The sequence below is a fragment of the Chiloscyllium punctatum genome, chromosome 6 (genome assembly GCF_047496795.1).
Source record: "Chiloscyllium punctatum isolate Juve2018m chromosome 6, sChiPun1.3, whole genome shotgun sequence".
Taxonomy (NCBI): domain Eukaryota; kingdom Metazoa; phylum Chordata; class Chondrichthyes; order Orectolobiformes; family Hemiscylliidae; genus Chiloscyllium; species Chiloscyllium punctatum.
The window spans coordinates 63,480,078-63,506,578 of record NC_092744.1 but is presented as its reverse complement, the minus strand read 5'-3'; the positions used below and the strand labels follow the sequence as shown (position 1 = coordinate 63,506,578).

General features: G+C 41.2%; 1 protein-coding gene across 4 annotated transcripts in view; it reads left to right on the top strand.

Moving 5' to 3' along the window:
- The window catches only part of pxylp1 (2-phosphoxylose phosphatase 1), a 175,639-nt gene that overhangs the window by 135,565 nt on the left and 13,573 nt on the right, over positions 1-26,501 (top strand). For all 4 annotated transcript variants that reach the window (XM_072572796.1, XM_072572794.1, XM_072572795.1 and 1 more), the window contains one exon: positions 2,759-2,885. In XM_072572796.1, the coding sequence (XP_072428897.1) occupies positions 2,759-2,885 (127 nt within the window). The remainder of the gene's footprint in view (positions 1-2,758; positions 2,886-26,501) is intronic.

The window sequence follows — 26,501 nt, the reverse complement described above, 5'->3', positions numbered from 1 at the left end:
TGTTTATTTAAATAATTCTTTGAAATAATATCAGACTCACAAAAATAGCAACACCAATTACGCAGCTGCAACTTTCGGTAGTGCCCACCACTTTATAACTGCAGAAATGGGAAAAAGCACTCAAAGTTGAATTCCCTATTCTGTGGAAGAGAAATAATTCTACTGTTTTGTCACAGCACTGACCATATTATTCTAAAATCTGATGTTAATTAACATCAGTTCGTCTTCATTACATGCCATGTGCTTTTAGTTAAGAGGTCTTGCATTGCTGAATGCCGATATAAAACAGATACTGAGAAGTCTATAAGCTGTTCATTCATGATCCCCAGCACTACGGTTAGATTTTCATATTTGTGTGACAATTCCATACATCATAGTTTTGGTTTCAGAGACATGAGGTTTGTCTATAGTTGTGGCACATATTTTTCTGATTTTTAAAAAAAATTCAATTCAGCAGTCGTTTGATGCCCATTTATGAGAGTAAGGGTCTGTTGGCAACACTTTCTCCCTAGAGCTACAAACATAAAAGTCAAATCAGCTTTCAGTTTGCCCTTCCAATATTTACTCTGCATTGGGAAGAAGAGAAGTCTGAAGCTTGTGGCTGGTAGTCTGTTGCATCAGACAGTCATTGCTTTTACTCTATAGGTAAACCTTTCTGTATTCCAGCTAGCACAGGCTAAAATGCTGCAACAAAGTTCCACTGCCTTCTCTCCCATTCTGAAATGTGTCCCCAGTTGCAACAGTCATATGTTCTTTCAACTGTTCTGAAACAAAAATGTACTGTGTGTGCACGTGCTCCACATGTATTTATACATCAATGCATACTTCACTAGTGTGCTTCCAATTAAACCTGTTGGATTATAACCAGGTGATGTGTGATTTTTTTTAACTTTGTACACCCCAGTCCAACACCGGCATCTCCAAATCATCACTTCATATTTGTGTGAGATGAGTATTGCCCATATCATAGTCTTCTGCATTTTTAACATGTATCATAGTCAGAGGACCACACTACTGTTTCTCAGTGGAATTCCCATGACTTGTCAAGATATTTACAATAAATCTGTTCAGAGATTTTATTCAGCACCTCTGGAATAGGTGGGACTTGGTAAGTTTATTTTTGCTGCAGGATCTTGTGATGATTCTGCCGGTACTTCCACTTGTACTGGTTGATTCTTGTGCAGTCTTCTAAAGAGATAAAATTGGACGAGTCATTTTCCTGTAAATTGGAATATCTTAGATAATATCTCTATCTATATCTATATTGCTCTCCTTCTGCTCTTACCCAGCTGTTGGATTGTTCTCACAAATGAACTGGAGTCTTAAGTTGGGTCAAACCATCATCTAGCAATAAGGAGCAAAGTGTTTGCGAGTAAGATGCTTGCAAATTGATTTATGAGGTCAACTGCCTATGTGAAAAGGCCTTCATTTTTGGGAACTCCAATTCAAGCAGCTTGGAGTTATCTCTAAGCATAAGTGTTCCAGAACCTTCTCATGTACTTACACAGATATGGGACGAGCAGTGCTGTGTGTTGTTTGACATTTCAGATAAGAAGCTGAACAGATTCTCTGAAGATGAAATAAGGACTTCCTTCTGTTTAATGAGTGTAATTTAGTACAACTTGAGCAAAAAACAAACCATTGTGCTCATTACTAATGTGGCTATTTATTTCACAAACCTCCAAGGTTCTGTGGTCACTGCATGGGGACAATGGCTGCACCTCTCCCATCCTCATAACCTGGGAAACTTTAAAAAAAAATTCCTCGAGGGTCCCAGTCACTTTCACAACAGCGCTTCCCTAAAAGGTGGTATATATTCTGAAGACAGGGAATGAAGAAAGAGTAAGTGGATAGTTGGAGAAGGGGCCCAGAGCGAGAGAGAGATAGTTAGACAGACAAAGAAAGGGATGATAGTAAGCCAGGGAAGGATAAAAGCTGGTAATGAAGACTAAGTAGGTGAAAATGGGTTGGCTGTGCTAAAAACACTCCATGTCATGACAGGGCCTGTATGGGGCTGGGTAAAAGACATAGAAGGAGGCATTCACATTCCAAAATTATTGAACTCTGTACTGAATCCAGGATCCCCCAGCAGAAAATGAGATACTGTTTTTCTGGTTTGCACTGAGCCTTACTGGAACACTGCAGTAAGGCTGAGACAGAAATGTTGGCCAGGGAACAGGGTGGTGTGTTGAACAGGTGAGCAACTGGAAGCTTGGGGTCATTTTTACAGACAGAACGTAGGTGTTCCACAAAGCACTCATCCAGACTGCGTTTTGTCTCCCCAGTGTAGAGGAGTCCGTAATGTGAGCAGCGAATGTGGTAGACTAGATTGAGTGACGTGCAGGTAAATTGCTGCAGTTCCTGGATGGTGTGTCTGACCATTGAATAATCAGGAAGAAGGAAGTAAGTGGACAGGTGTTGTACCTTCTGAGCTTACATGAGAAGGTCCTGTGGGCAAGTTGGGAGGTGTTGGAGTGGATGAGGAGTGCACCAAGGTGTTCTAAAGGGAACGGTCTCTGTGAAGCCTGGAGGGAGGGAGAAGGGTGCACTGGTCTCTTGGTTAATACAAGATTATATGAATCTTCTTGATATGTTCGTATTGTGGTAGAATTTGTTTTGAATCTATTTGCATTGATTTCTGTTTTAAAACTTTGAAATATTTACCAATTAAATATTACTTATTTGTTCTTCATTACGAAGAAATACTATTGACTTAAAATTTAAAATAATAACAGATTGCTTGTTCCTATGTCCTTAGGCCATGCACCATCGGACTATAAATTGCTGTCAGTACATGTTATGATTCGCCATGGTGACAGGTATCCTCTCTATGCCATTCCGAAAACAAAACCACCACCTATTGACTGTATACTGATTCCCACTAGGTAAGTTCATTGAAAAAAATTTACTTAACATTAGATTAATGTGACTTTTTGGAAGGACGGACAGGAAGGAGAGGGTGGTGGGGTATTCTTAGTCTGGGATGGACTAAGTATGATCACGATAAATTATTTTTGGATTAGTAGATGTAGAACCAACATGGATGGAGATAAGAAATTTAATGAGGGTGAAAGCACTTGGAGGAGTTATATACAAGCCTCCAATAGTATCCATGCAGTGGAACAGATAATATATCAGGAGATAATGAGGCCATGTAACAAAGTCAGTTCTTTTAATCATGAGAGACTTTAATCTTCATTTAGGCTGGGATAAGCAGATTGGCAAAAATTAATTCATGGAGTGTAGTCAGGACAGTTTCCGAGCATAATATGTTGTAGAACCAACTTGGGTTCAGGCTGTTTTTGATCTGTAATGAGGTAGGTTTAATGAATGATCTAAGAGTAAAAGATCCTGTAGGAGCCAGTAATCATGACATGTTAGAATTTAACATTCAGTTTGAGAAGGGATAACGTGGGTGGGGAAACAACTAGACTAAGCTTAAACAAGGGTAATTATAAAGGGATGATGGCAGAGCTGGCTGGAATGAATTAGGAGAGGAATTTAGCAGAAAAGACAGTTCTGGAACAACAGTAAACATTATAAGAAAATAGTTCATACTCACAACAAAGGTATATCTCACTGAGAAAGCAGGATCCCAGGAAGGTAATATGCTAACCAAGTTTAATACGAAGCTGGACAGTAAGACCAAGTTTAAATATATGATAAGGAAGAGAAAGGACGAAGTTAACATAGATCCCTTTGAGAACGAGGATGGGGAAATAACAATGGGCAACCCAGGAAATAGGACAGGAGTTGAATAAATACTTTGCATCAGTAGCATTCCGAAATTACTAAATAAACAAGGGGCAAAGAGGGGAGAGGAAATCAATACAAAGACTATCACTATAGAAAGTGCTAAGGAAGCTAATGCGGCTGAAGTTCGATAAAAACCCTGGACCTAGTGGATTATACCCATTGATATTAAGGGAAGTAATTGCAGAGATTGTGGATGCACTGGTTGAAATCTTGCAAAAATCCTTACCTTCTGGAAGAGTCAACAGGAATGGAAAACTGCCAAATGTAGCATCTTAAATCAAAAAAGGAAGGAGTCAAAAAATGCATATAGAGCAGTTAACTTTGTCTATTGCTGGGAAAATATTAAGAGCATTATAAATGATGTTATAGCAGAACATTAAGAAATACATAAATGATCAAGCAGAGTGAGCATGAAGGGGAAATTGTGCGTAACAACATTATTCAAATTTTTTGAGGAGATAGCAAGAGGATTAGATTAAATTAGATTACTTACAGTGTGGAAACAGGCCCTTCGGCCCAACAAGTCCACACCGCCCCGCCGAAGCGTAACCCACCCATACCCCTACATCTACATCTACCCCTTACCTAACACTACGGGCAATTTAGCATGACCAATTCACCTGACCTGCACATCTTTGGACTGTGGGAGGAAACCGGAGCACCCGGAGGAAACCCACGCAGACACGGGGAGAACGTGCAAACTCCACACAGTCAGTCGCCTGAGGCGGGAATTGAACCCGGGTCTCTGGCGCTGTGAGGCAGCAGTGCTAACCACTGTGCCACCCTGAGGAGGGGTAAATGTAATATATTTGGATAAGATCCCATGTTGTTTCATATTAGTATGGATAGAGAATTGGCTAACTAGTAAAAGACACAGAATTGACATAAGGGAGGCATTTTCAGGATGACATCCTATCACTAGTGGAGTGTCATAGGGATCAATGCTGGAGCCACAATTATTTAGAATATATATTAATGACTTGGATGAAGAAAGTGAATGTGCTATTGCCAAGTTTGTGAACGACACAAAAAATGTTGAGAAGGCAAGTGGTGTGAATGATGGAGTCTATAGAGGGATATAGACAGGTTAAATGTGTGGGCAAATACTTAGCAGATGGAATGTAATGTGGGAAAATGCAAAATTATGCATTAACTAGGAGGAATCAAGCAGCTGAATGCTATATAAATGGAGTAAGCCAGCAGAAAACTGCAGCACCGGGTTAGTTGTGAGTCCCCATGCATTAATCACAAAAAGCTGGCTTATATGTTCAGCAGGTAATGGGAAGGCAAGTGGAATGTTGGCCTTTATTTCAAATAGGATTTAAAAATATGAAGGTCTTGCTCAGCTAAGGCATTAGTCAGACTATGGCTGGAATATTGTGAACAGTATTGATTCCTTAACTAGAAAAGACATATTGGCATTGAAGGCAGTCCAGAGAAACTTCACCAGGTTGATTCCAGGTATGGATGGATTTTCATATGTAGAGAGGTTGAATAGGTTGGGCCTGTCCTCCTTGGACTTTAGAAGAATAAGAAGCGATCTTACTGTAACAGATAAGACTTTTAGGCCACTTGATAGGGGAGATATGAAGGGGTTGTTTTCCCTTGTGGAAGAGTCTAGGACCAGAGGGCACTATCTTGAAGTGAAGAGTCACTCATTTGAGAGAGAGAGTTGAGGATTTTTTAAAAATCTCAGATGATGGTGAATCTGTGGAATTCTTTACCACAGAAGGCTATTGAGCTTGGGCGATTAAGTATATCAAGGTTCAGAGAGATTTTTAATCAGTAAGGGAATCACTTGTTATGGGAAAAGGCAGGAAAGTGGAGTTGAGAATTATCGTTAGCCATGATCTCATTAAATGGTGCATTAAACCTGATGGGCTGAAAGGCCTAATGGCCTAGTGCTGCCTCTGTTTTATTGTCTTATGGCATTTGTGAAATGAAATAAAATGTAATCGGATTAAAACAGGTTAAAGTCTCAAAATACAACACAGATCGATATTTTGAGGTTTTCAAAAATACAATTAAACTGTGGCTAATATGAACATTGCAATAGAACTTTATTTTGTATAGTAAATAGAAATATTTACAATGTAGCCAAAACTCTTGGTAAATTTTGTGATGGAATAACAAATACTTGATTTATTATTTGGTTGCAACAGAATTATCTCTTTTGGACAATTCAGCCTGTGAAGTCACGCATTGACCATTTTTCTGTGGGTTGTGAATTCCTTACACTGTGGCACTGAGGGAGAAGCATATTATAGCTCAGAATCAGTACAAACTATTTTGGAAAGGAAAGTGGGAACAGCCAGACCTCAAGATTCATGACTGAGAGTGTCTGTGGGTCCTCCTGTCTTTCAATCAGTTGCACCTAAAAGACCAAGAGAGAAGAGAACTCTGACACAATCACCAGCATCTAATGGAGCAGCAGAGAATGCAGACAACAGATAAAACAGTGTGAGGAGTGGAGGGAAAAAAGTCTGAATGACATCACAAGAGAGTTGTGAACTGAATGGTTGTTAAGCATTAGAGACTGTGTAGCAACTGCAGTAATTTTGAACAATGTACGTTCCTGAACGAATGCTGTGAAATAAATAATTTATAGGCACAGGAGAAGAAGCTGCTTTGTAAGTAAGGATGAAGAATTTCTGCATTCTACTAATGTCCAGTTTTAATTCATAGTCAAGAGAATAAGGTTAAAATAGATAAGGTAACTAACGGAATGGAAAAATATATGTTAAGATACGGAAAGCTAGTTCAGCCAAGCAGAATACCTGACTTATGGCATGTGGGGGGGTGTGGACCCTTCTCATGACCGAAACTAGCCTGTGTACAAAAAATGTCACAGGCTGCACAAGCTTGAGTTCATGGTTTCAGACCTCTGGTAGTGGCTATATGCATCTGAGAGGCAGAGAACGATATAGATAATACTTTTGAGAGGTGACCACACTGCAATTTAGGGGCAAGCAAGCAGATAGAGAATGGTTGAAAAACAGGCAGTCCAACAGATACAGATAAGTAATGCAAGAACCTCCAGAGGTCCTGCTTATTCTGTTCTGGATTTTAGTGAGGACAGTGGATTCTTGGAGGAATACAAGAACAAAGCCTGTGATGCCATCGGTGGTCTATCTGTACTGGAAGGGAGGAAAGAAAGTGCAAAGGCAACATTGATAGGGTACTACACTTTAGAGCAACAGGCACTTTTGTGGCTATCAACATGACTCCATGATGGTGTGTTGCCTCCCTGTTGGATGTCACAGAGCAGTTATAGGAAATTCCTTCAGGAAGAAAACAGTCAGAAGTCGTGGTCCACCGTATAAGTGGGAAGGGGGATGTGGTCCTGCAACTGGCAATTGGGGAGCTAGGTAGAAAATGTACAAACAGGATTTGTAAAGTAGCAGTCCCAAATGACTCCCAGTGCCATGTGCCAATGAGCACAGAAATCAGAAGATCAAATAGATGAACATGTTGCTAGATAGGAAGGAGGGTGTTTGATTCCGGGCATACTGCATCTGGTTCTGAGGGAAATAGCACCTGCACATATCTGATGGGTTGCATCGAGAAAGAGCAGGACGGGGTTCCTTGTCAGATGTTTTGCTGGTGAGGAGTAGGAGAGGGTTTAAATTAACTCATCAGAGATATGGGAACTGGCAAAGAATATTAAAAAAGAATGCCAGAGTGCAGTAAATGCTTGGAGAGGTAAACAAGGCTAGAATAGTCATTAATATGTGGATTCAGAGTGAGGGAGAAAGGAATGAATTCTAAGTCTGGTTTACCATTGCATGTATGTAAGTGCAGTGAGTATAGTTACTAAAACTGGGGAGTTAAAGGAACAGGTTGCCTGGGAATGATGATGTGGCAATAACTGTGACTTGGCTCCAGGAAGTGTAGTTCTGGGTATTAAATATTATTGTAACAGGGTATTTAGGAAAGACAGGAAAAGAAAGTATTGCTGTTTGGGTTAAGGAGAGCATCCAGTACTGGGGAAAAGATTCAAGGACAGAATTGATTTGGCTCGAGCTAAGGAATAAGAAGGGTGAAATTACATTGCTTGGTGTAATCTAAAGACCACAAATTAGTGGGAAAAGTTTAGAGAAATTAAATTACAGAGAGGCACAGACATCAGAGAGTAGTTATAATGGAAGGCTTTATTAACCCATAAATAGACTGGAATTGTCATAATGCAAGGGTCAGATGTTCCAGGATTGCTTTCAGGAAAATTTCCTGCAGCAGTACGGACCAAGTTCAAGAAGAAAAGAGGCACCTGGTTGTTGAGAATGGGTTGGGCCAGATAGATCAAGGAGCAGTGAGGGAACATTTTGGGGACAATGATAATTGTATTGTGAGGGACAACGATGGAATGTGATGTTGATGACTCCAGAGTATGAACAATTGACTGGAGAGAGTGGGCTTTTCTAGGTCAAGAATGGAGTTGGACTGAATTTGGAGGTTGGTTGATAAAACAGGAATTGAATAATGACATCCTTGAAAGAGGTGGTGGTTTTGGCACAGTTAAGATTTGTTCCCTCAACAGTGAAAGGTAGGACAGATGAATCTCTAGCTCCTGAGATGTTTATGGAGATAGAAATGAAGGTGTGTTAGATAACAAATGCAGGTGTAAACCAAGCTGACCACAAAAGGGAGGTGAAAACAAATAGGAGAGACAAAGAGGGATAATGAGAAAATGATGGGCAACTAACATAAAGGGAAATCCCAAAAAATTCAACAGTAAAAGTGTGGTAAATATAGATGTAATGCCACTTAAGGACTGAAAGGGGATCCAATTGTGGTAAATATAGGAGTAATGCCAATTAAGGACCAAAAGGGGATCCAAGAGGCATGGCTGGGATGTTACATGAATACTTTGCATCTTTCTTGACTGACAGAGCAGATTCTGCCCAAGTCAAGATGACAGGAAAAGGCACTCAATCTCAAGAAAGTTTTTTAAAATTGAAGGGGAGATTTTGGACGAACTATTACCATTACCATTACCATTCACCTCCCTTTTGTGGTCAGCTTGGTTTACACCTGCATTTGTTATCTAACACACCTTCATTTCTATCTCCATAAACATCTCAGGAGCTAGAGATTCATCTGTCCTACCTTTCACTGTTGAGGGAACAAATCTTAACTGTGCCAAAACCACCACCTCTTTCAAGGATGTCATTATTGCTTAAATTTGATAAGGCCTGAGGACTGGATGAGATGCATCTAAGCATATTGAAGGAAGTGGAAATCGGAGTTGCATTGACAATAATTTTCCAAACTTCCCCAGCTTTGGGGGTTAGTGCCAGAGGATGCAGAATTGCAAATGATACCCCCTTGTTCAAAAGCTTTGTAAAGGTAGGCCCAGCAGTTATATATTTGTCAGTTTACTTTCAGTTGTGGGGAAGTTCCAGAAACATTTATTTGGGATAAAATAGCCAGATAGTAATGGTAATGAGAAACTTTATTTTTGTGTGCAGATTGGAGAAGTTGGGTCTTCCAGATGAGAAGGCCGAGGGAAAATTTGATGGATGTTTTCAAAATCATGAAGGGTCTTGATAGAGTAGATAGGAAGAAACTGTTCCTCATTTTGAAAGATTAAAAAATCATAAGACAAAGTTTTAAATTACTTTGAAAAAGAAGCAAATACGAGATGAGATAAATCTTTCTCACACAGTGAGTGGTCGGGGTTTGGAATGTGCTGCCTGGAAGTGTGGTGGAATCAAGTTCAACTGAGTCATTGAAAACAGCATTGACTGATTATTTAAATAGAAACAACAATGCAGGGCTATGGGACTGGCAGATGCTTGGCATTCCCTCAAATTATTCAGAGAGCTTTTGCAGACATGATGGACCAATTGGCCTTCTGCATTGTAAAAATTGGAGTGGCATAGTAATGTCACTGCGATACTACAAAGCGAAATCCAGAAATTACAATGCAGCTGATTAGCAGCTATGAAAGCCATAATTGTATTGAATATTCCTGCTGCTATTTTGATATTACTAACTGGAAGTGCTTTGTGAAGAAAGGAAGAAGTGTGTATCTGTCTCTTTAATCACTGATCTGTTACCAAACTAAAACTGGGCTACAAACTGAAGGGCTATAGTACAGTTTTCTGCATATAATAGGCTGGAAATCAATGAAATTTAGTAAATAATTTGTGGGAAGCTTTGAGAAACATGCAGAAGTAAGAGACATATTAGGTTATTTTAAACTATCTTAAGTTAAACTGATAAATATGGATAAAAATTCTGCAAAACTTGTTTCTTGGATAAAAAATATTGTTAGGTCAACAGTGAAAGAAACATTGATTTAATTCTAGCAAATGAATTGAGACAAGTAATTGATGTTGGTGAAGAGAACTGTTGGAAACTAAAAACTACAATCTATCTGACTGAAACATGAATAATAATCCCACAAATAACAGTAATAAAGGAAATCATGATGAATACATTGGGAAGAAGTTCAACGGGCTAACGGGGAATATGAAGTTAGAATATTATAGTCAAGGAAAACAACTTTGATAAGCATAACAAAAGCAGTAGACTATCACATAATTATTAAATCATAGAAACAGGCCATTTGGCCGATTGTACATGTTGCAAGATCTTCACTGGAGGACATGATTTGGAGATGCTGGTGTTGGACTTGGGTGGACAAAGTTGAAAATCACACACCAGGTTATAGTCCAAGAGGTTTATTTGGAAGCATTAGTTTTTGGAGTGCTGCTCCTTCATCAGGTGATTGTGGAGAATAAGATTGTCAGACACAGAATTTGCTATAAATTTTGTGTAATACAATCTTTTTCTCCACAATCACCTGATGAAGGAGCAGTGCTATGAAAGCTAGTGCTTCCAAATAAACCTGTTGGACTATAACCTGGTGTTGTGTGATTTTTAACTTCACTGGAGGAATTTACCTCGTGCCACTCCCTCCTTTCACCTTCCGCCCTTACATATTGTTCCTTTAAAAATAACAATCCAATTCTATCTTGCATGGATCAGTTTAATTTTTGTTAATTGAATCTTCAGGTTGTGCCTTCCAGTTCCTAGCACTCCTTATGTGAAAGTGCTTTTTTTTTTCTCTCATGTCACCATTGCTTTTTGGCAATTATCTTAAACCTGTGCCCTCTTGCTCTCAATCCTCCCAACAATGGGCACAGTTTCTCTCCATCCAAACTGTCGAATTCCTTCATAATTTAGGAGATTGCACACAATTCTTTCAGTCAGCATCTTCTCCAAAGAAAACAGTCTCAACATTTCCGACCTGTCCGACATAAATGAAGTTCCTCATTGCTGGTACCATTCTCGTGAATCTGTCCTGCATTCACTCCAAAGATTTCCAATATTTCTTGAAATGTGATGCAAAGAACAGAATGCACTCCTCCAATGGAGACTGACCGAGCGTTCATTGAATCATATAATCCATACAGTGTGTTTGGCCCATCAAGTCCATACCAATCCTCTGAAGTGCATCCTACCAAATTTACCCCCCACCTTGCATTTCCCATGACTAACCCACCTTCCTGCACATTCCTGGACACTAGGCAATTTAGCATGGCCAATCCACCTAAACTACACATCACTTGACTGATGGAGGAAACAGGAGCATCTGGAGGAAAACCCATGAAGACAATAAGAGAACATGCAAACTCCACATAGACAGTTGCCTGAGGGTAGAATCGGACCTAGGTCCCTGGCACTTGAAGCAGCAGTGCTAACCGCTGAGACACCTTGCACTATATAAATTTACTATATCATCCTGAATCTTATGTTTGTTTGGCCAATTTCAAGTTGTGTTGAGATTTTTGGAGGGTTCATCACTGCGAGGCCTTCTGAGTTCACGCGCCCTTTCTTACCAAACCTGCCTTAGTAATTACATAACACACAACAACGGCATTTCTCACATCCGATTACCTTGTGCTGTCTCCATAACAACTTACCAAGTCACAATATGACTCTGAATGCACTGGCATCCCTTGCACCTTGACAAGCACAGTCAGTCTGGAGCTGCCCTGCAAGGTCCCAGACATTTGGGCATAGCAGATAGAGGCATGACAGTGCCCTACTTTGAAGGCAGGAGCTTAAAAATGTGTTGCTGGAAAAGCGCAGCAGGTCAGGTCAAAGGAACAGGAGAATCAACGTTTCGGGCATAAGCCCTTCTTCACGAATGAGGAGGGAGTGCCCAGCAGGCTAAGATAAAAGGTAGGGAGGAGGGACTTGGGGGAGAGGCGTTGGGAATACGATAGGTGGAAGGAGGTTAAGGTGAGGGTGATAGGGCGGAGAGGGGGTGGGGGGCGGAGCAGTCGGGAAAAAGATTGCAGGTCAAGAAGGCGGTGCTGAGTCCGAGGGTTGGGACTGAGATAAGGTGGGGGGGGGGGAGAAATGAGGAAGCTGGAGAAATCTGCATTCATCCCTTGTGGTTGGAGGGTTCCTGGGCGGAAGATGAGGCGCTCTTCCTCCAGGGGTCATGTTGCCATGGTCTGGCGATGGCGGAGGCCAAGGATTTGCATGTCCTTGGCGGAGTGGGAGGGGGAGTTAAAGTGTTCAGCCACAGGGTGATTGGGTTGGTTGGTGCGGGTGTCCCAGAGGTGTTCTCTGAAATGTTCCGCAAGTAGGCGGCCTGTCTCCCCAATGTATAGGAGGCCACATCGGGTGCAGCGGATGCAGTAAATGATGTGTGTGGAGGTGCAGATGAATTTCTGACGGATATGAAAGGATTCCTTGGGGCCTTGAAGGGAAGTGAGGGGAGAGGTGTGGGCGCAAGTTTTGCATTTCTTGCGGTTGCAGGGGAAGGTGCCGGGAGTGAAAGTTGGGTTGGTGGGGTGTGTGGATCTGACGAGGGAGTTGCGGAGGGAATGGTCTTTCCAGAATGCTGATGGGGTGGGGAGGGAAATATATCTTTGGTGGTGGGGTCTGTTTGGAGGTGGCGGAAATGATGAAGGATGATATGATGTATCTGGAGGTTGGTGGGGTGGTAGGTGAGGACCAGTGGGGTCCTGTCCTGGTGGCGATTGGAGGGGCGGGGCTCAAGGGCGGAGGAGATGCAGTGGAGAGCATCGTCAACCACGTCTGATGGGGAAATTGTGGTCTTTGAAGAAGGAGGCTATCTGGGTTGTTCGGTATTGGAATTGGTCCTCCTGGGAGCAAATATGGCGAAGGCGAAGGAATTGGGAATATGGGATGGCATTTTTACAGGGGCAGGGTGGGAGGAGGTGTAATCTAGGTAGCTGTGGGAGTTGGTCGGTTTATAGTAAACGTCCGTGTTGAGTCGGTCGTCCGAGATAGAAATGGAGAGGTCTAGGAAGGGGAGGGAGGAGTCTGAGACGGTCCAGGTAAATTTGAGGTCGGGGTGGAAGGTGTTAGTAAAGTGGATGAACTGTTCAACCTCCTCGTGGGAGCACAAGGTAGCGCCGATACAGTCATCGATATAGCGGAGGAAAAGGTGGGGGGTGGTGCCAGTGTCGCTGCGGAAGATGGACTGTTCCACATATCTAATGAAGAGGCAGGCATAGCTGGGGCCAATGCAGGTGCCCATGGCTACTCCTTCGGTTTGGAGGAAGTGGGAGGATTGGAAAGAGAAGTTGTTCAGAGTGAGGGCCAGTTCAGTCAGTCGAAGGAGGGTGTCAGTGGAAGGGTACTGGTTGGTTCGGTGGCTTTGAGGCCTTCGTGATGGGGGATGGAGGTGTATAGGGATTGGATGTCCATGGTGAAGATAAGGTGTTGGGGGCCGGGGAAGTGAAAATCATGGAGGAGGTGGAGGGCGTGGGTGGTGTCCTAAATGTAGGTGGGGAGTTCTTGGACTAAGAGGGACAGGACTGTGTCGAGTTATGCAGAGATGAGTTTGGTGGGGCAGGAGCAGGCTGAGACAATGGGTCGGCTGGGGCAGTCAGGTTTGTGGATTTTGGGTAGGAGGTAGAAACGGGCAGTGCGGGGTTGTGGGACTATGAGGTTGGAGGCGGTGGATGGGAGATCCCCTGAGGTGATGAGGTTATGGACGGTCTGGGGGATGGTTTGGTGGTGGGAGGTGGGATCATGGTCAAGGGGGCAGTAGGAGGAGGTGTCCGCGAACTGGCGTTTAGCCTCTGCAATATAAAGATCAGTGCGCCAAACTACCACCGCGCCTCCCTTGTCTGCTGGTTTGATGGTGAGGTTGGGGTTGGAGTGGAGGGCTGCACATTGCAAGGGTGAGAGGTTGGAGTGGGTGAGAGGGGTGGACAGGTTGAGGCAGTCAATGTCGCGGTGGCAGTTGGCTATGAAGAGATCGAGGGTGGGTAAGAGGCCAGCACGGGGTGTCCAGGTGGATGGGGTGTGTTGGAGGTGGGAGAAGGGGTCGTCAGAGGGTGGGCGGGAGTCTTGGTTGAAGAGGTAGGCGCGGAGGCGGTGGAAGAAATGCTCGATGTCTCGCCGCGTGTTGAATTCGTTAATCCGGGAGCGTAAGGGGATGAAGGTGAGTCCTTTGCTGAGGACTAATCTTTCATCCTCAGAGAGGAGGAGGTCTGGAGGGACGGTGAAAATACGGCAGGGCTGGGAGCTTTGACCTGGTGTGGGACTGGAGCTGGGAGTGGGGGCGGGGTTAGGTGTGGGGGTGGGGTTAGGTATGGGGGCGGGGATCGGTGTGGGGGCGGGGATCGGTGTGGGGGCTGGATCCTGGATCTCCTGCTGAATGGGGTGTGACGCAGGGAAGGAGCAGCAATGGAGGCCATAACACCATACCATGCCAGCTTGGTCCGAGATTGCCTGCTTTGTCACTATAGTCTCAGCCATCTGGAAGAATGTGCAGCACTGTAGAGGAAGGTCAATGACTTTCTCCTTTCTGCAACTGTAAGTGACACCATCTTCTCTTCAATATGTCACTCTCACTTTACTCTGCTATTGTACCCACCTCCTATCTAGGTTCAAGCTCTACCACTCTCACTGTTGCCTGTAACATTTTGTCAATTCACTGCCACCATCCCTAGCTCCCAACAGCACTAACCTGTAAGCCCTCTGAGCTCCCTAATTATTTGCTTTGGATACCCCCCAACTTGCACCAACAGTAGTAGTTGTGCCACCCGCTTTCATCACCTGTAATATTCCTCTCTCCCTTGTTCCATGAAGAAAACAGCCAACAATAGGGCAGGAAGATTCCAGACAGAGATTTCGCAGCCTGTCCTTCAGTTTCTCACTCATTGTGAGAAGGGGTCCTGACTCTGAATGATCTGAGTAGGACCTGGACTGATACTGGAGGCTTCCCTTGATTTAACCTGCTGGCAGCCCCTGTCTAAATGTTATTCCCCTTATAATGAGTAAGACCTGATGACAACTGTCACATGTTTGCGCTAAACTATACAGCAACATAACATACAACAACATGAGCCTGGTATCTCTGGCTGAGGGGGCGAAATGCAAGACAAATATGTTGTGTACATCCAGTTAAGCTCAGCGTTAGCAAGTGCTGTGACAATGAGTGAAGAACATGGACAAATTGCCTGGTTCAATCTGTGAGCTGGGTACATGCCCCAGAGTGCTAAGTGTCTTTGTTGGAATAATGATTGTTGTTGGTGTAACCTGATCGTGCAGCATTGAAGTGCAGTAACATCCTAAAGTGGATCAGAGATGTGCCGTGAAGGATCTTAAAGACTAGCATGTGTTGGATGTGAAAGTCGATGGGCGTGAATTGCTTGTGCTGGTGCCCATGGGGCCTGCCCTGAGATGTTGCTTGGTTTCCAACATGGAGGTGGTTTTGGGGTAAGCAGTGAGCTGAATCCTCCAGGTGGCCGTGTGAGATTCCTTGTCAAGTTTTCCCAATGTATAGCTTATATGGTAAGTAGGTGGCTGAAAATTAATGAGAAAACGTGTAGTGTCAACAAAGCATTGTGATGCAATAAGCTTTATTAGCTGCCCTCTCAACTTGTCTTGCCACCTTGACTAATTTAAATGGCAATGTTTTCACATAATTCATTTCTTTAAAAAAAACATTTTATCAACATAACCATTCAATCATTAATGGTTATTTTCTAAACTGAAAAAGATTATATACATTTTATAAATGAACTGAAGATCTTAATCATTTTTTATGGCTTTCTAGAAATGTTATTCATTTGTGTGGCTAAGTGGTAGAATGCTATCACTCCATCTTTTGGATTTGGAGTCCATCACTCTCAATGTGTGTCTATTACTCTTGGTGCTGCAGGGGTTGAATTTAATTCAGAATCACTGGGCTGCTGAATGGTGGGAGCACTGCTTATCAAAAAAGGCCAAAAGGGTATGAGAGGAGGTGGAGAAAATAACTCAAGAAACAAATAGTAAATCAATAGCATTTGAGATGTAATGCATTAAAGATCAAAAGCTTAGATGTTGGGAATTGAGAATTCAGAGGTGAGTGACTTGAGAAGAGATTACACAACTTGAGTATTAGGGGAATTTAGTCCTTGTGTCAAACACCCTAACCGAATCTTGTTGGCACTTTGACAAATTGCCATTGTGGGATTTGAACAGACATTCATGTGATTACTTTTCCAGTAACATATTGTTCAAGGTGGGAGGAGAAAAACATAAAAGAGACCTAAGGGGCAACGTTTTTACACAGAGTGTGGTGTGTGTGTGGAATGAGCTGCCAGAGGAAGTGGTAGGGGCTAGTACAATTGCAACATTTAAAAGGCATCTTGATATATATATGAATAGGAAGGGTTCGGAGAGATATGGGCTGAGTGCTTGCAGGTGGGACGAGATTGGCGTGGGATATCTGGTTGATATGGACGAGTTGTACCGAAAGATCTGTTTCCATGCTGTACATCTCTGACTCTTATCAACTGTATCACTCCACTACCCCACTCAAATATATAGAAAACGTACAATGGGGCATGGAAGCAATATGGCAGATGATATAAGATAGATAAATAAATATCCTAGAGCAAAATAAATACTTGGCAGGTTGTGTTAAAACCACCTACCAGGCGATGTGAAATGTGCTTTGAAATTCATATCCTGCAGATGCAGTATTTTAAAAATAATCTGTCAGTTGCTAATGATGCCTCCTTGCTTTTGATATGTGAGCAGGCTTTTGCCAGCTTTCTAAGTGGTGGTTATATAACTGTTTGCAAGTATTATGCAGTTTTAACTGGATGCCAAGTTACCAAGTCTGAGTACTGAGGTCTGTAAAATAAAAAGATTGTGCATCACCATGTTGTGCATTAATGTGTGGGCGTGCTATTCCTTAACCATGATGTTATATAAGACTTTAGCCTCATGTTCAGCATGTGCTTGCTTTGATATGGTGGTGTTTACCAAGAATTTGTTAGTACTAGCCTTGTTTACAATTTTATCATCCGTAGACATTGATTATGATGATTTGGATGAAATATTTCTATCTGTGATGCATGTCATTTTGTTTTATACACTGCTGGAACTGCATGAAAGACAGAATGTTGGAATCATTTTCTTCCACTATAACTTCACTTAAATACCCTGTAGAATAATCTAAACATTGAAGCTTCTCAAGAGCAGTCAGCCACTGTGTGTTTCAAATCTATGCATTGCACAAACATATCCTGCTTACAATGGCACAAAAGTGCAAAAGTTTGTTTCATTGCCCTTTTAGCTGCCATGCATGATTACAACTCTTTTTAGGTCAGTGTGACCTCTCAGTAAACGTCATTGATTCCACCACTGCTTAGACTGCAGTTTTGAAGGAATGCTGCTATAAAATAAGTTTCCATACTGTTCATTTCTCTTTTTTTCCTTGATTCTTGCATTCTACATGCTCTGTCAAGACTTCCTTTCTTGCTGCCTCATGCTTACTTTATGCTTCATACTGGATATTCCAGCTCACATTGTCTTTATTCCAATCCTTTTCTCTAATCATTCTGGTATGCCTCTCTCCTTTTCTGTTCACCACATATAAAATAAACATAAAAAAATCACTCCTTCCGTCTTCAGAGACTGATAATTCTTATTTTTTCTAAACTTGTTCGATAGATTTGACCTATAAAGCTGACTTTGTATGCCGGTTGTAGTGATGGGCTATGTTACAAAAAAGTATGAATGCACAGTCAATCTTGTAATGATGTGTTTTGTTAGTTCAAAAAGATATTCCACCCACCACACAATTGGCATTTATAAGTTTCACTTTCAGTGCCATGCCCCGTATGTAGGCCATATGTCTTAAGGTTTGGTTGATTCAGTCAAATAGCATGCTCATTATAGGCAGAGTGCATAGTGTGCTCAGCCAGCCTATACTTTTAGAACCGAAAATAAAGCAACTAGTGTTAGATGTGATTCTGCTGATTTGACAGCACTTGTCAAACAATCCTTCTTATGCTAACTGCCATCAATTCGAGATAATCAGTTGAGCTCAAATGTGGATCATTTACATTTGCAAGAAACAAGATATATTCCTATAAAGTTCTCTGCAAACAGGTGTGAATTATCCAAGAGCTTACTGTTCCTTACTGCTTTCTTGACAGGAACATCTTGGTCGATCAGAATTGACTTGCCAAATAATCAGTCCCTTTTCCTCCTGTGGTATAGGTTATTGCGATCATTGGAAGTTTGGCATTCTTACATTTATCTTGATGTGTGCAAGACAAATAACTTTGTCAACATCTCTGAATATTGCTGAAAACAAATTGAATTAAAATTTAGAAATGGCACTCCTAACATAAAATCCATTTTCAGGAATTTGTCCATCTTTAGTCGACCATATTAAATGCAAGTAATTTAAATTTTACTGAATTTTTCCAATAACACAAGTTGCATTTACTGAGCTCCTTTAATTTAATGTAATATCCTACAGTGTTTTATAGGAAGACACCACTCAACATATGAGCGTGATGAATAGCAAGATGAGATCTATAGGAATTTTCCTTGGGGTTTGATTTATTGGACTTATACTTGGGTTTTTTTTACCAGAAAGTGTGATTAACAGTGGGTGGACCTGGGAAATTGCAATAATGTATTGACCTTGTTTGCTAACATGTTTCCACTTCCGGCCACTTTGCCCAGGAGCACACTGAATGTGGTATCAAGAACACTGGCAACAGCAGAAAGGTAATTGGAGTTCTTGCAGCTGGGCTGCTGTCATGAACTGGGATGGTTTTCTGTTCCCACTGCCTTGTAAGTACAGACTGGGTGACATCCCAGCTGCCTGAGTGAAGAGGCCTTCCCTCTTATTGTCCACCTCCTGCACTAATGCATTTGAGAACTTTGGAGCATGCTTTAGCCTTTTAAACTATTCTCCCTTTTCTTTCCGCTCAGAAGTTCTTCTTTGACTGTTTCAGGCACTACTGCAGCCAGAGTGCACTCTGTCTTTACCTAGTGCATGTTAGCTTTAAATGTTGTGAATCTCTCTCCAACTGGAACTCTCTGCTGAGGTGCATGGCCACAAGCAACTTCATGCTGGGCTGCACACCACTATCATTTAAATTAGCAGGCAGTACCAAGATCACATGCTGACGACATTTGCTGCAATCTAGTGAGGATTGTCCACATGTCCAACTTTGTTTTCCAGCCTCGTCCAAATTTTCCCATGATACGACTAAAAATCCAGGAATAGTGAAAATTGCCTGGTTCCTTCCTGGTATGCTTAACTGTACCTATAAGATACTGAAAGTGCCTCAGAATAGTTCATTTTGATTGACATAGAGAATTATCTGAGAATTGGATCAAATTCTCTGCCATTGCCATGAAAGCAATGGGTTGTATTTCTAATTGGTCTGGCCATAAGTCAGGCAAACAATAGATCAAACATCCCTTTGGGAGAATCAGATACTTTGGTTTACTTGTGCCTGGAGTGCCTCATGCTGATGGTTTCTGACAGACGTGGTGTGTTTTGCATTCCTTCATGAACCATTTGTTTGTCTTGTGTTTGTGAAGTCAGAGAGGATTCCCCGTGAGGCTGTATATCTCCATTTATCTATATATGAATTAGTCTTTTTTTATTCACTCACGGGATGAGGGCGTTGCTGGCCACGCCAGCATTTATTGCCCATCCCTAATTCCCAGAGGGCAGTAAAGAGTCAATCACATTGTTGTGGGTCAGGAGTCGCATGTAGACCAGACTAGGTAAGGATGGCAGTTTTCTTCCCTAAAGGGCATTTGTGAACCAGATGGGGGTTTTTTCCCAGCAATCAACAATGGATTCATGGTCATCGTTAGACTTTTAATTTCAGATTTCTATTACTTTTACATTCTACCATTTATATTCCTGTACATTGGCTATCATGTTTATCATATGACAGATTGGTTTAAAAATTTGGACATTTCTCTTTAGTATGCCCAGTTTTCAGGAGCAGAACAGGACAAAGATATTGTTGAAGCCCTGTTTGGTCTTTGGTACCCTGCAATTCTAGGCCTTCCAAAAACTGGTAGTGGGACTCTGTAGTCTTGCATGCTTGCCGGACCACTCCAAAAATAAGGAGGCAATAAACCATTCAAATATTTCACTTCTGCAGAAAGAAAAGCCTTGTAACTTCATGCCTTGGGGTTCATTTTGCAAGTGACACACCTTTTTCTACCTTTGATCTTGACCTAGTCCTTGTTAAAGGATAGGTTTGCCTGAAGTGTACCCTGACCATATAGGTCATCCTATCCAGGACATTGGAGTGGAACAGCACTACGTAGGTATTAGTGCACCTCCTCCATATCCTGCATGTGTTGGGAGACCAGTAGGGGCCCGAAGTGAAAAGTAAAGGTGAATGTACTGACTGTCTCTATGTCTGGTGGCTCTGTATTTGAGAGGGTGTGCTTGTTTTCTGCCTCCTTCAATTGAAGACTGTCTGCTAATGGATGAGTTCTGTTGAAGCTGGTAGTTCTTTCCCTTTGGCAACTGTGTTCATCACTCTTCATGTGTAGCCCTAGACAGGATGTCAGTGAACTACTTAATTATCAAGGACCATGTCCACATCAGAGTCCAATCCTGTCCTCACTCAATAACCACCTACATACGCTAGGTAATGATGATGCAGGGGAACACTTGATGACTTTCCTGTTCCTTAGCTTTTGAGATATTAAGCCCAAATACAGGGACAGTTTCTAAAAAGCTGACATGCTGAAGAGAAAAGATTAAAATAGATCCTCATGATCTGCAAGTTATTTATGTGTTGTATTCCAGGCTGGGATGAGAGGCAAGGAAGGAGATTGTAGGGGTCATGTCATTAACTTTCAGTTCCTCTCTAGACACAGGAAATATTCCAAGCAAGTAGAAAACAAGTAATGTGATACCGTTATTCAAAAGGTTGGTAAGGATAAGCCAGGCAGTAATAGACTAGTGAGTCTAATACGAGTGGTAGAGAAATATTTGGAAATAATTCAGAGAGACACTATTAATCTTCACTTGGAAAATTAATCAAGGATCTTCAGCATGGTTTCATCGGGTTTACAATGTCTGACTGATTTTTATGACTAGCTGTGTGGATGAGGGTTGTTATGACACAGCGGTGAACCCCTCTGTCAACTAAACCAAACATCCAGAAAAGCTCGCCTCGCCTCATAATCTGTCAAAATGAGTGACAGAGCACTCCCAAATTCCACTAGTTAAACAAAACAACATCAATTTATATTTAACTCTAAAAGTGAACATTAAACAACAACAGTTCACAATTCCAAGCCCCCCCTTTCTCTTAACTGCTTACTATCTGCCTCCAATTCGAGAACAATATGCTGTTCCAATAAAACATTTACTAAAATTATATTAACTTAATTTCAAAACCACATAATCACTGTCATCTTCTGTGTCTGTCTTTTTCCAGGATCTCCCTCGGTCATCTTCTTTCTTTTTACTGCAAGTATGCTTCATATGAAAAGGTACCTTTGATAGAGAGTGTTTCCTAATTTCTTGGAGAACAAGTTATTAGTTCTCCAGACGTTTCTGTCTCAATGGCAGTTATCTCTCTCTGACCAATCTTCAAAATGTCCACATTTTATATCCCACAACTTCAGATCATCTCATTGGTTTGATGTTGGCAAAACAATAATTTCAAACGCGATTGGGTTTTAGTATCCTGGGGCATAATTTAAATTGGTTAATTTTGAATTGTCAAAACAGCAACCAAAACTCAGATATCCATTTCAGCCAAATGTTACATATTTTCAGTTTTCAAGTACAGTCTGGGACTGCCACCCAGTTGTGTACACAGGTGCTTATAAGCTCTCAGTTCAGAACAGCATTCTCTCTTTCTCTAAGGAACAGTACATGCCTTCAACTTCATAACAAGGTAGTGAAGTGGATGTAGTCTACATGGATTTTGGTAAGGTATTTGACGCAGTCTCTCACAGAAGACTGGTTAATAATGCAAGAGATCATGGGGCCCAAGGTACTTCTATCCAAAACTGGCTTTGTGACAGGTGGCAGAGGATGATAATCTCAGGTTGTTATTATGATTGGAAGCCTCTGCCAGAGGGTTTGGTGCTCGGTCACTTTCTGTTTCTACTGTACATTAATGACCTAGACATGAATATAGGAGATTTGATCAGAAGGTTCATGGATTATGTGAAAATGTGTGGTGAGGTAAATAGTGAATAGGAAAGCCGTAGGCTGCAGTATGTTTTTTACCTCTGCAGTATGATTTAGATGAGCTAGTCAGTTGACTGGAATTAAGTCTAGGAAATTGTGAAGTGATGCATTTTGGGAAGGCTAACAAGGCAAGGGAGTAGACAATGAATAGTAGGATCTTAGAAATTACAGAAGATTAGAGGGACCTTTGTTGTGCATGTCTTTAGATCCTTGAAGGCAACAGAACAGGTTGATAAAGTGGTTAAGATGATGTGTACAAATTTTATTAGTCAAAGGTATTTAGTAATCAAGGTGTTGAATACAAGAGCAAGAAGGACATGATGGAGCTGGATATGGTGTGAGTTAGGCAACAGCTGGAGTGCTATAGGCAGTTCTGGCTGCCACACTTTAGGAAAGATGTGATTTCTCTAGAGAAGGTGCAGTGGAGATTCATTAGGATGTTGCCTGTGCTGCTGTATTTCACGTATGAAAGGTGACTAGATAGACTGGGGTTATTATCTAAAGGCAGAGGAGGGTTGTCCTGATTGAGGCATACAGAATTATGAGAGGCATAGATAGAAAGAAATTTCCCACTTTGTGGAGGGATCAGTAACCAGGGGACATACATTTAAGGTGAAGAGCAGGAGGTTTACAGGGAGTTTAAGGCCAAATTATTTCACACTGATGGTGTTAGATACCTCGGACTCACTGCCTGAAAGGGTTGTCAAGGTAGGAACCACCACAACATTTAAGAAATATTTAGATAATGAGTTGAACTGCCATGGCTTATGAGGCTACAGGCCAAGTACTGGAAAGCAGAACTAGATTTCATTGGTGCCTGATGGAATTACTTGGATACATTGGGCCTCTTTCCATGCTGGAGAACTCTGCTATCCACCAGTCCATCGTAAGTCTACATTTAGCATTTACCCTGTTTAAAATGTGAAGTTTTAATGCTTTAGAAAAAGAATTTGGAATAGAAACATGTGTTGCATCAACATTCAGATTGACTGAAGAGTGGGGAAGAGAAAGATGAGGAACCTGAGGCAGGGGAAGAGACTTTATAATGGTTTTGAGATGCAAGCAAAAACTCACTAATAAGTCTAATAGATTTTACTATTTTTATATGTTGTGGCAAGTATCGTGACAGGAGAGAACAAGTAAGGCAATTCAAATGTACAGTAAATTGTGATTATAAGAGAGATTAGGTGAAACAGACCACACTTGGAACTGCCATTAATTTGTTACTTATTCCTCATTCACAATTCTATGGTTTTCTTTTCTAGCTGTCTTTATTGGTATTGGACTCTTACATACACTGGTTCATGCTGGAGAGAAGAAGCTGGTACTGAACTCAATTCTATTTCCTTCATGCTTCTGGTTGGAGGAGTATTCCTTTGTTCATTTTATTTTGTTGTTGATTCAAGCTTCTCTGTCCTTCCTTTTTTTTTGAGCTAACTGCTTCTCACATGGTATGATGTGTACTGGGAACTGCATCCCACCTCTGTTTTTACTGATTTACTTTAATATCAGTCACTATTACACTTGAGCTATTTATATCAATCCAAATAGATTGCACCATGATTCTGCTATTGCTTTAGTGGGAACTGCGGAGCTGGTGATTTACTTCATCAGAACTACACTAGGTGATGCAGGCACAGCACCTGGCACTGTCATAATTAGATCCATGTCCAACCTCTTTCCAACTCTCCATTGCTCGTGTATAGTTCATTGGAAGAGATCGCACTCCCATATCATATCACATGTTTGAGTCTTGACTTTAGAATATAATGTCCTCACTAGCCATTTCACTTAGTCTAAAAATCAGCTCCGGAGTAGAACTTTTATTTAGAGGCTTTTTTGCTTCTCATAGTGCGTCCAGTTATCTGCCGAGTAGTAGCAGTATATTGCCCCCTGGTGGTTGAGAGAAGTTGTACTGCTGACTGTTGAATGTGAATGACAGCAACAGCTCTTCAGATTGTCCAGTGTAACTTCAGACAAAACCCTGGAACAATAACATCAGTGGCTGTTTATGCTGTTTCTTCAAGATTTCCACTGAAGTTTCCGATTACGAGAAGTTCAGAGGACCCTTATGGAAATTTTCCCATTGCATGCAATATTTACATTCATGAATTGTAATCACTGTGACTGTGGGTTCTTCCAAGCTGCTGCTGCTATAACTTTAACTAAAAGTGTGGCGAAATGATGTAGGCAGTGCATATTAGTGGTTGAACCAAAGACAGAACATTGGTGATGATTAAAGGTCTGTCTCTTCTTACTTACTGTATTTGCAGCTCTCTCTCTCTGTTTCTTAGTCTCTCTCAGGCACTGTACACATTATCCTGTACTATCTTTTTACAAAATGTGGGGATTTACAAAATGAAAAATGGTAGAACCATTGTCTCACAACATAGAAAGAGGCTATTCAGCCCATCACAGCTGGGCCAATGCTTAAAAAAGCTGTTCAATTCTCTCCCATATAGCTTATCTTTCCCTCATAACACTGTAAATTAGTCCTCCTTAGGGCACATCTAATTGTCTTTTTAGAAGTCCTATGGAATTTGATTTCATTATCCTTTAGGTGGAGTGTCCCAGACTTTTAACAGTATTTTAATTCTGCAATACTGGCCCATTTGCCATAGGAAACATTTTCACTCTACTCTTTCTAATGTAAACCTACTCTTAATTTAAATATATTTTTTAGATCTCCCTTAACCTTTTCAGATTTAAGGAGGACAATAATTGCTTTGCTAATTTTTTTCCTAAGAAATTGTACTCCAGAATCTGTACCTTTGTACCTAAGATGGCTGTGTAAGTGGCGACTGTAAACTTTTCACCAAAGGATGTGCAGATAGGTGAATTGGCCATGTTAAATTGTCCATAGTTGCTAGGTGCATTAGTCAGAGGTGGGGTGGGTTACTCTTTGGAGGGTCAGTGTGGACTTGTTGGGCCTGTTTCCACACTGTAGGGAATCTAATCTAATCACGTGAGTACATGTGACAATAACGCTAATTCAATTTAATTTAATCTGTCCACATAACTGAGCAACCTTGACCTACATGATCAATATGTACAAAACTTGTCAGGGAAAACTTAGGGATCATCTCTTCAAGTGTAATTACACTTATAACAGCATGATCCAACCTATTTACTGGAAAGCAACTTTGCTGACACCAGAAAAACATTTTTATAAATGTGATGTTGCATTCTTTCAGATTTTACTTAATGTTGGAGATTTTTAAAAAGGCATATTTACCTTTTTCTTTCTGTCCCTTTAATCTCTCTCAGTCCCAACTTGTTTATTATTTTCTGCTCCTGATTTGATTTTGAATTATACTTGCTGAAATGTTATGGCTCATTCTCTCTACTCCCTTTAACAATTGTGCAATTCCATTGACCAAGGTGAGTCACAACTTCTTGTCCTGTCACAGGGCATAGGTCCAATAAAGATACAAAAAAAGGTTTTTGCTATATGTTTTAGAATAGCCCCCTGTAGAAAATTCTGTAAAAAGTCTGTAAAGGAATCTTATGGACTACTGACAGTAATACCTGGTCAATAATTGAAAGAGAAAAATAACTGAATTCTTGCAACTTTTCCCAAGTTCGTAAGTTGGCAATTTGCCTTGTTACTAAGCAAGTCACACAAGCTGTATATAGGTTAAAGATTTAGAAAGATATTTATTAGAAATCAAATGCAAAAATATAAAGTCTCCAAGATAAATGTTATTTGTGGACATTTATTTTAGGAATGTGTGGAATGATCATTGACCCTCACTTTATTTTCTTCTGTGTAAACTTACTGGGAGTTTAATTAAGCTAATCTAGCAGGGGGAAATATTTAAATTTACAATGCAGCTTTATTTTGCACTCTCTGTCTATAACTACTTGGATCTATAACATAATGAAATGTACACAGGAACATTGCAAAACACCGAGTCACATAAGATGATGTTAGAGCGGATGACTGAAAGCTTTGCCAAAATATAAGACTTTAAGGAGTCTCTTAAAGGGTAACAATGAGTTGGAGACTAATAGGGAGGGAATTCCATACCTCTGGACCAAGGAGCTGAAGGCACAACAGTTAATTGTGGAGTAATTAAAATTGAAAAAACACAAACTAGGCCAGAATTAGGTGGGTGTAGATGTCTCAGAGGGCGGTACAGCTGCAGGCTATTTCTGAGATGGGGAAGGAAGAGGCCATAGAAGTATCTTGAAAAGGAAGAGGATATTAATATCAAAGGTGTTGCCAGTTTGAGAGCCGATAGGTCAGTGAGCAAAAAGCTGA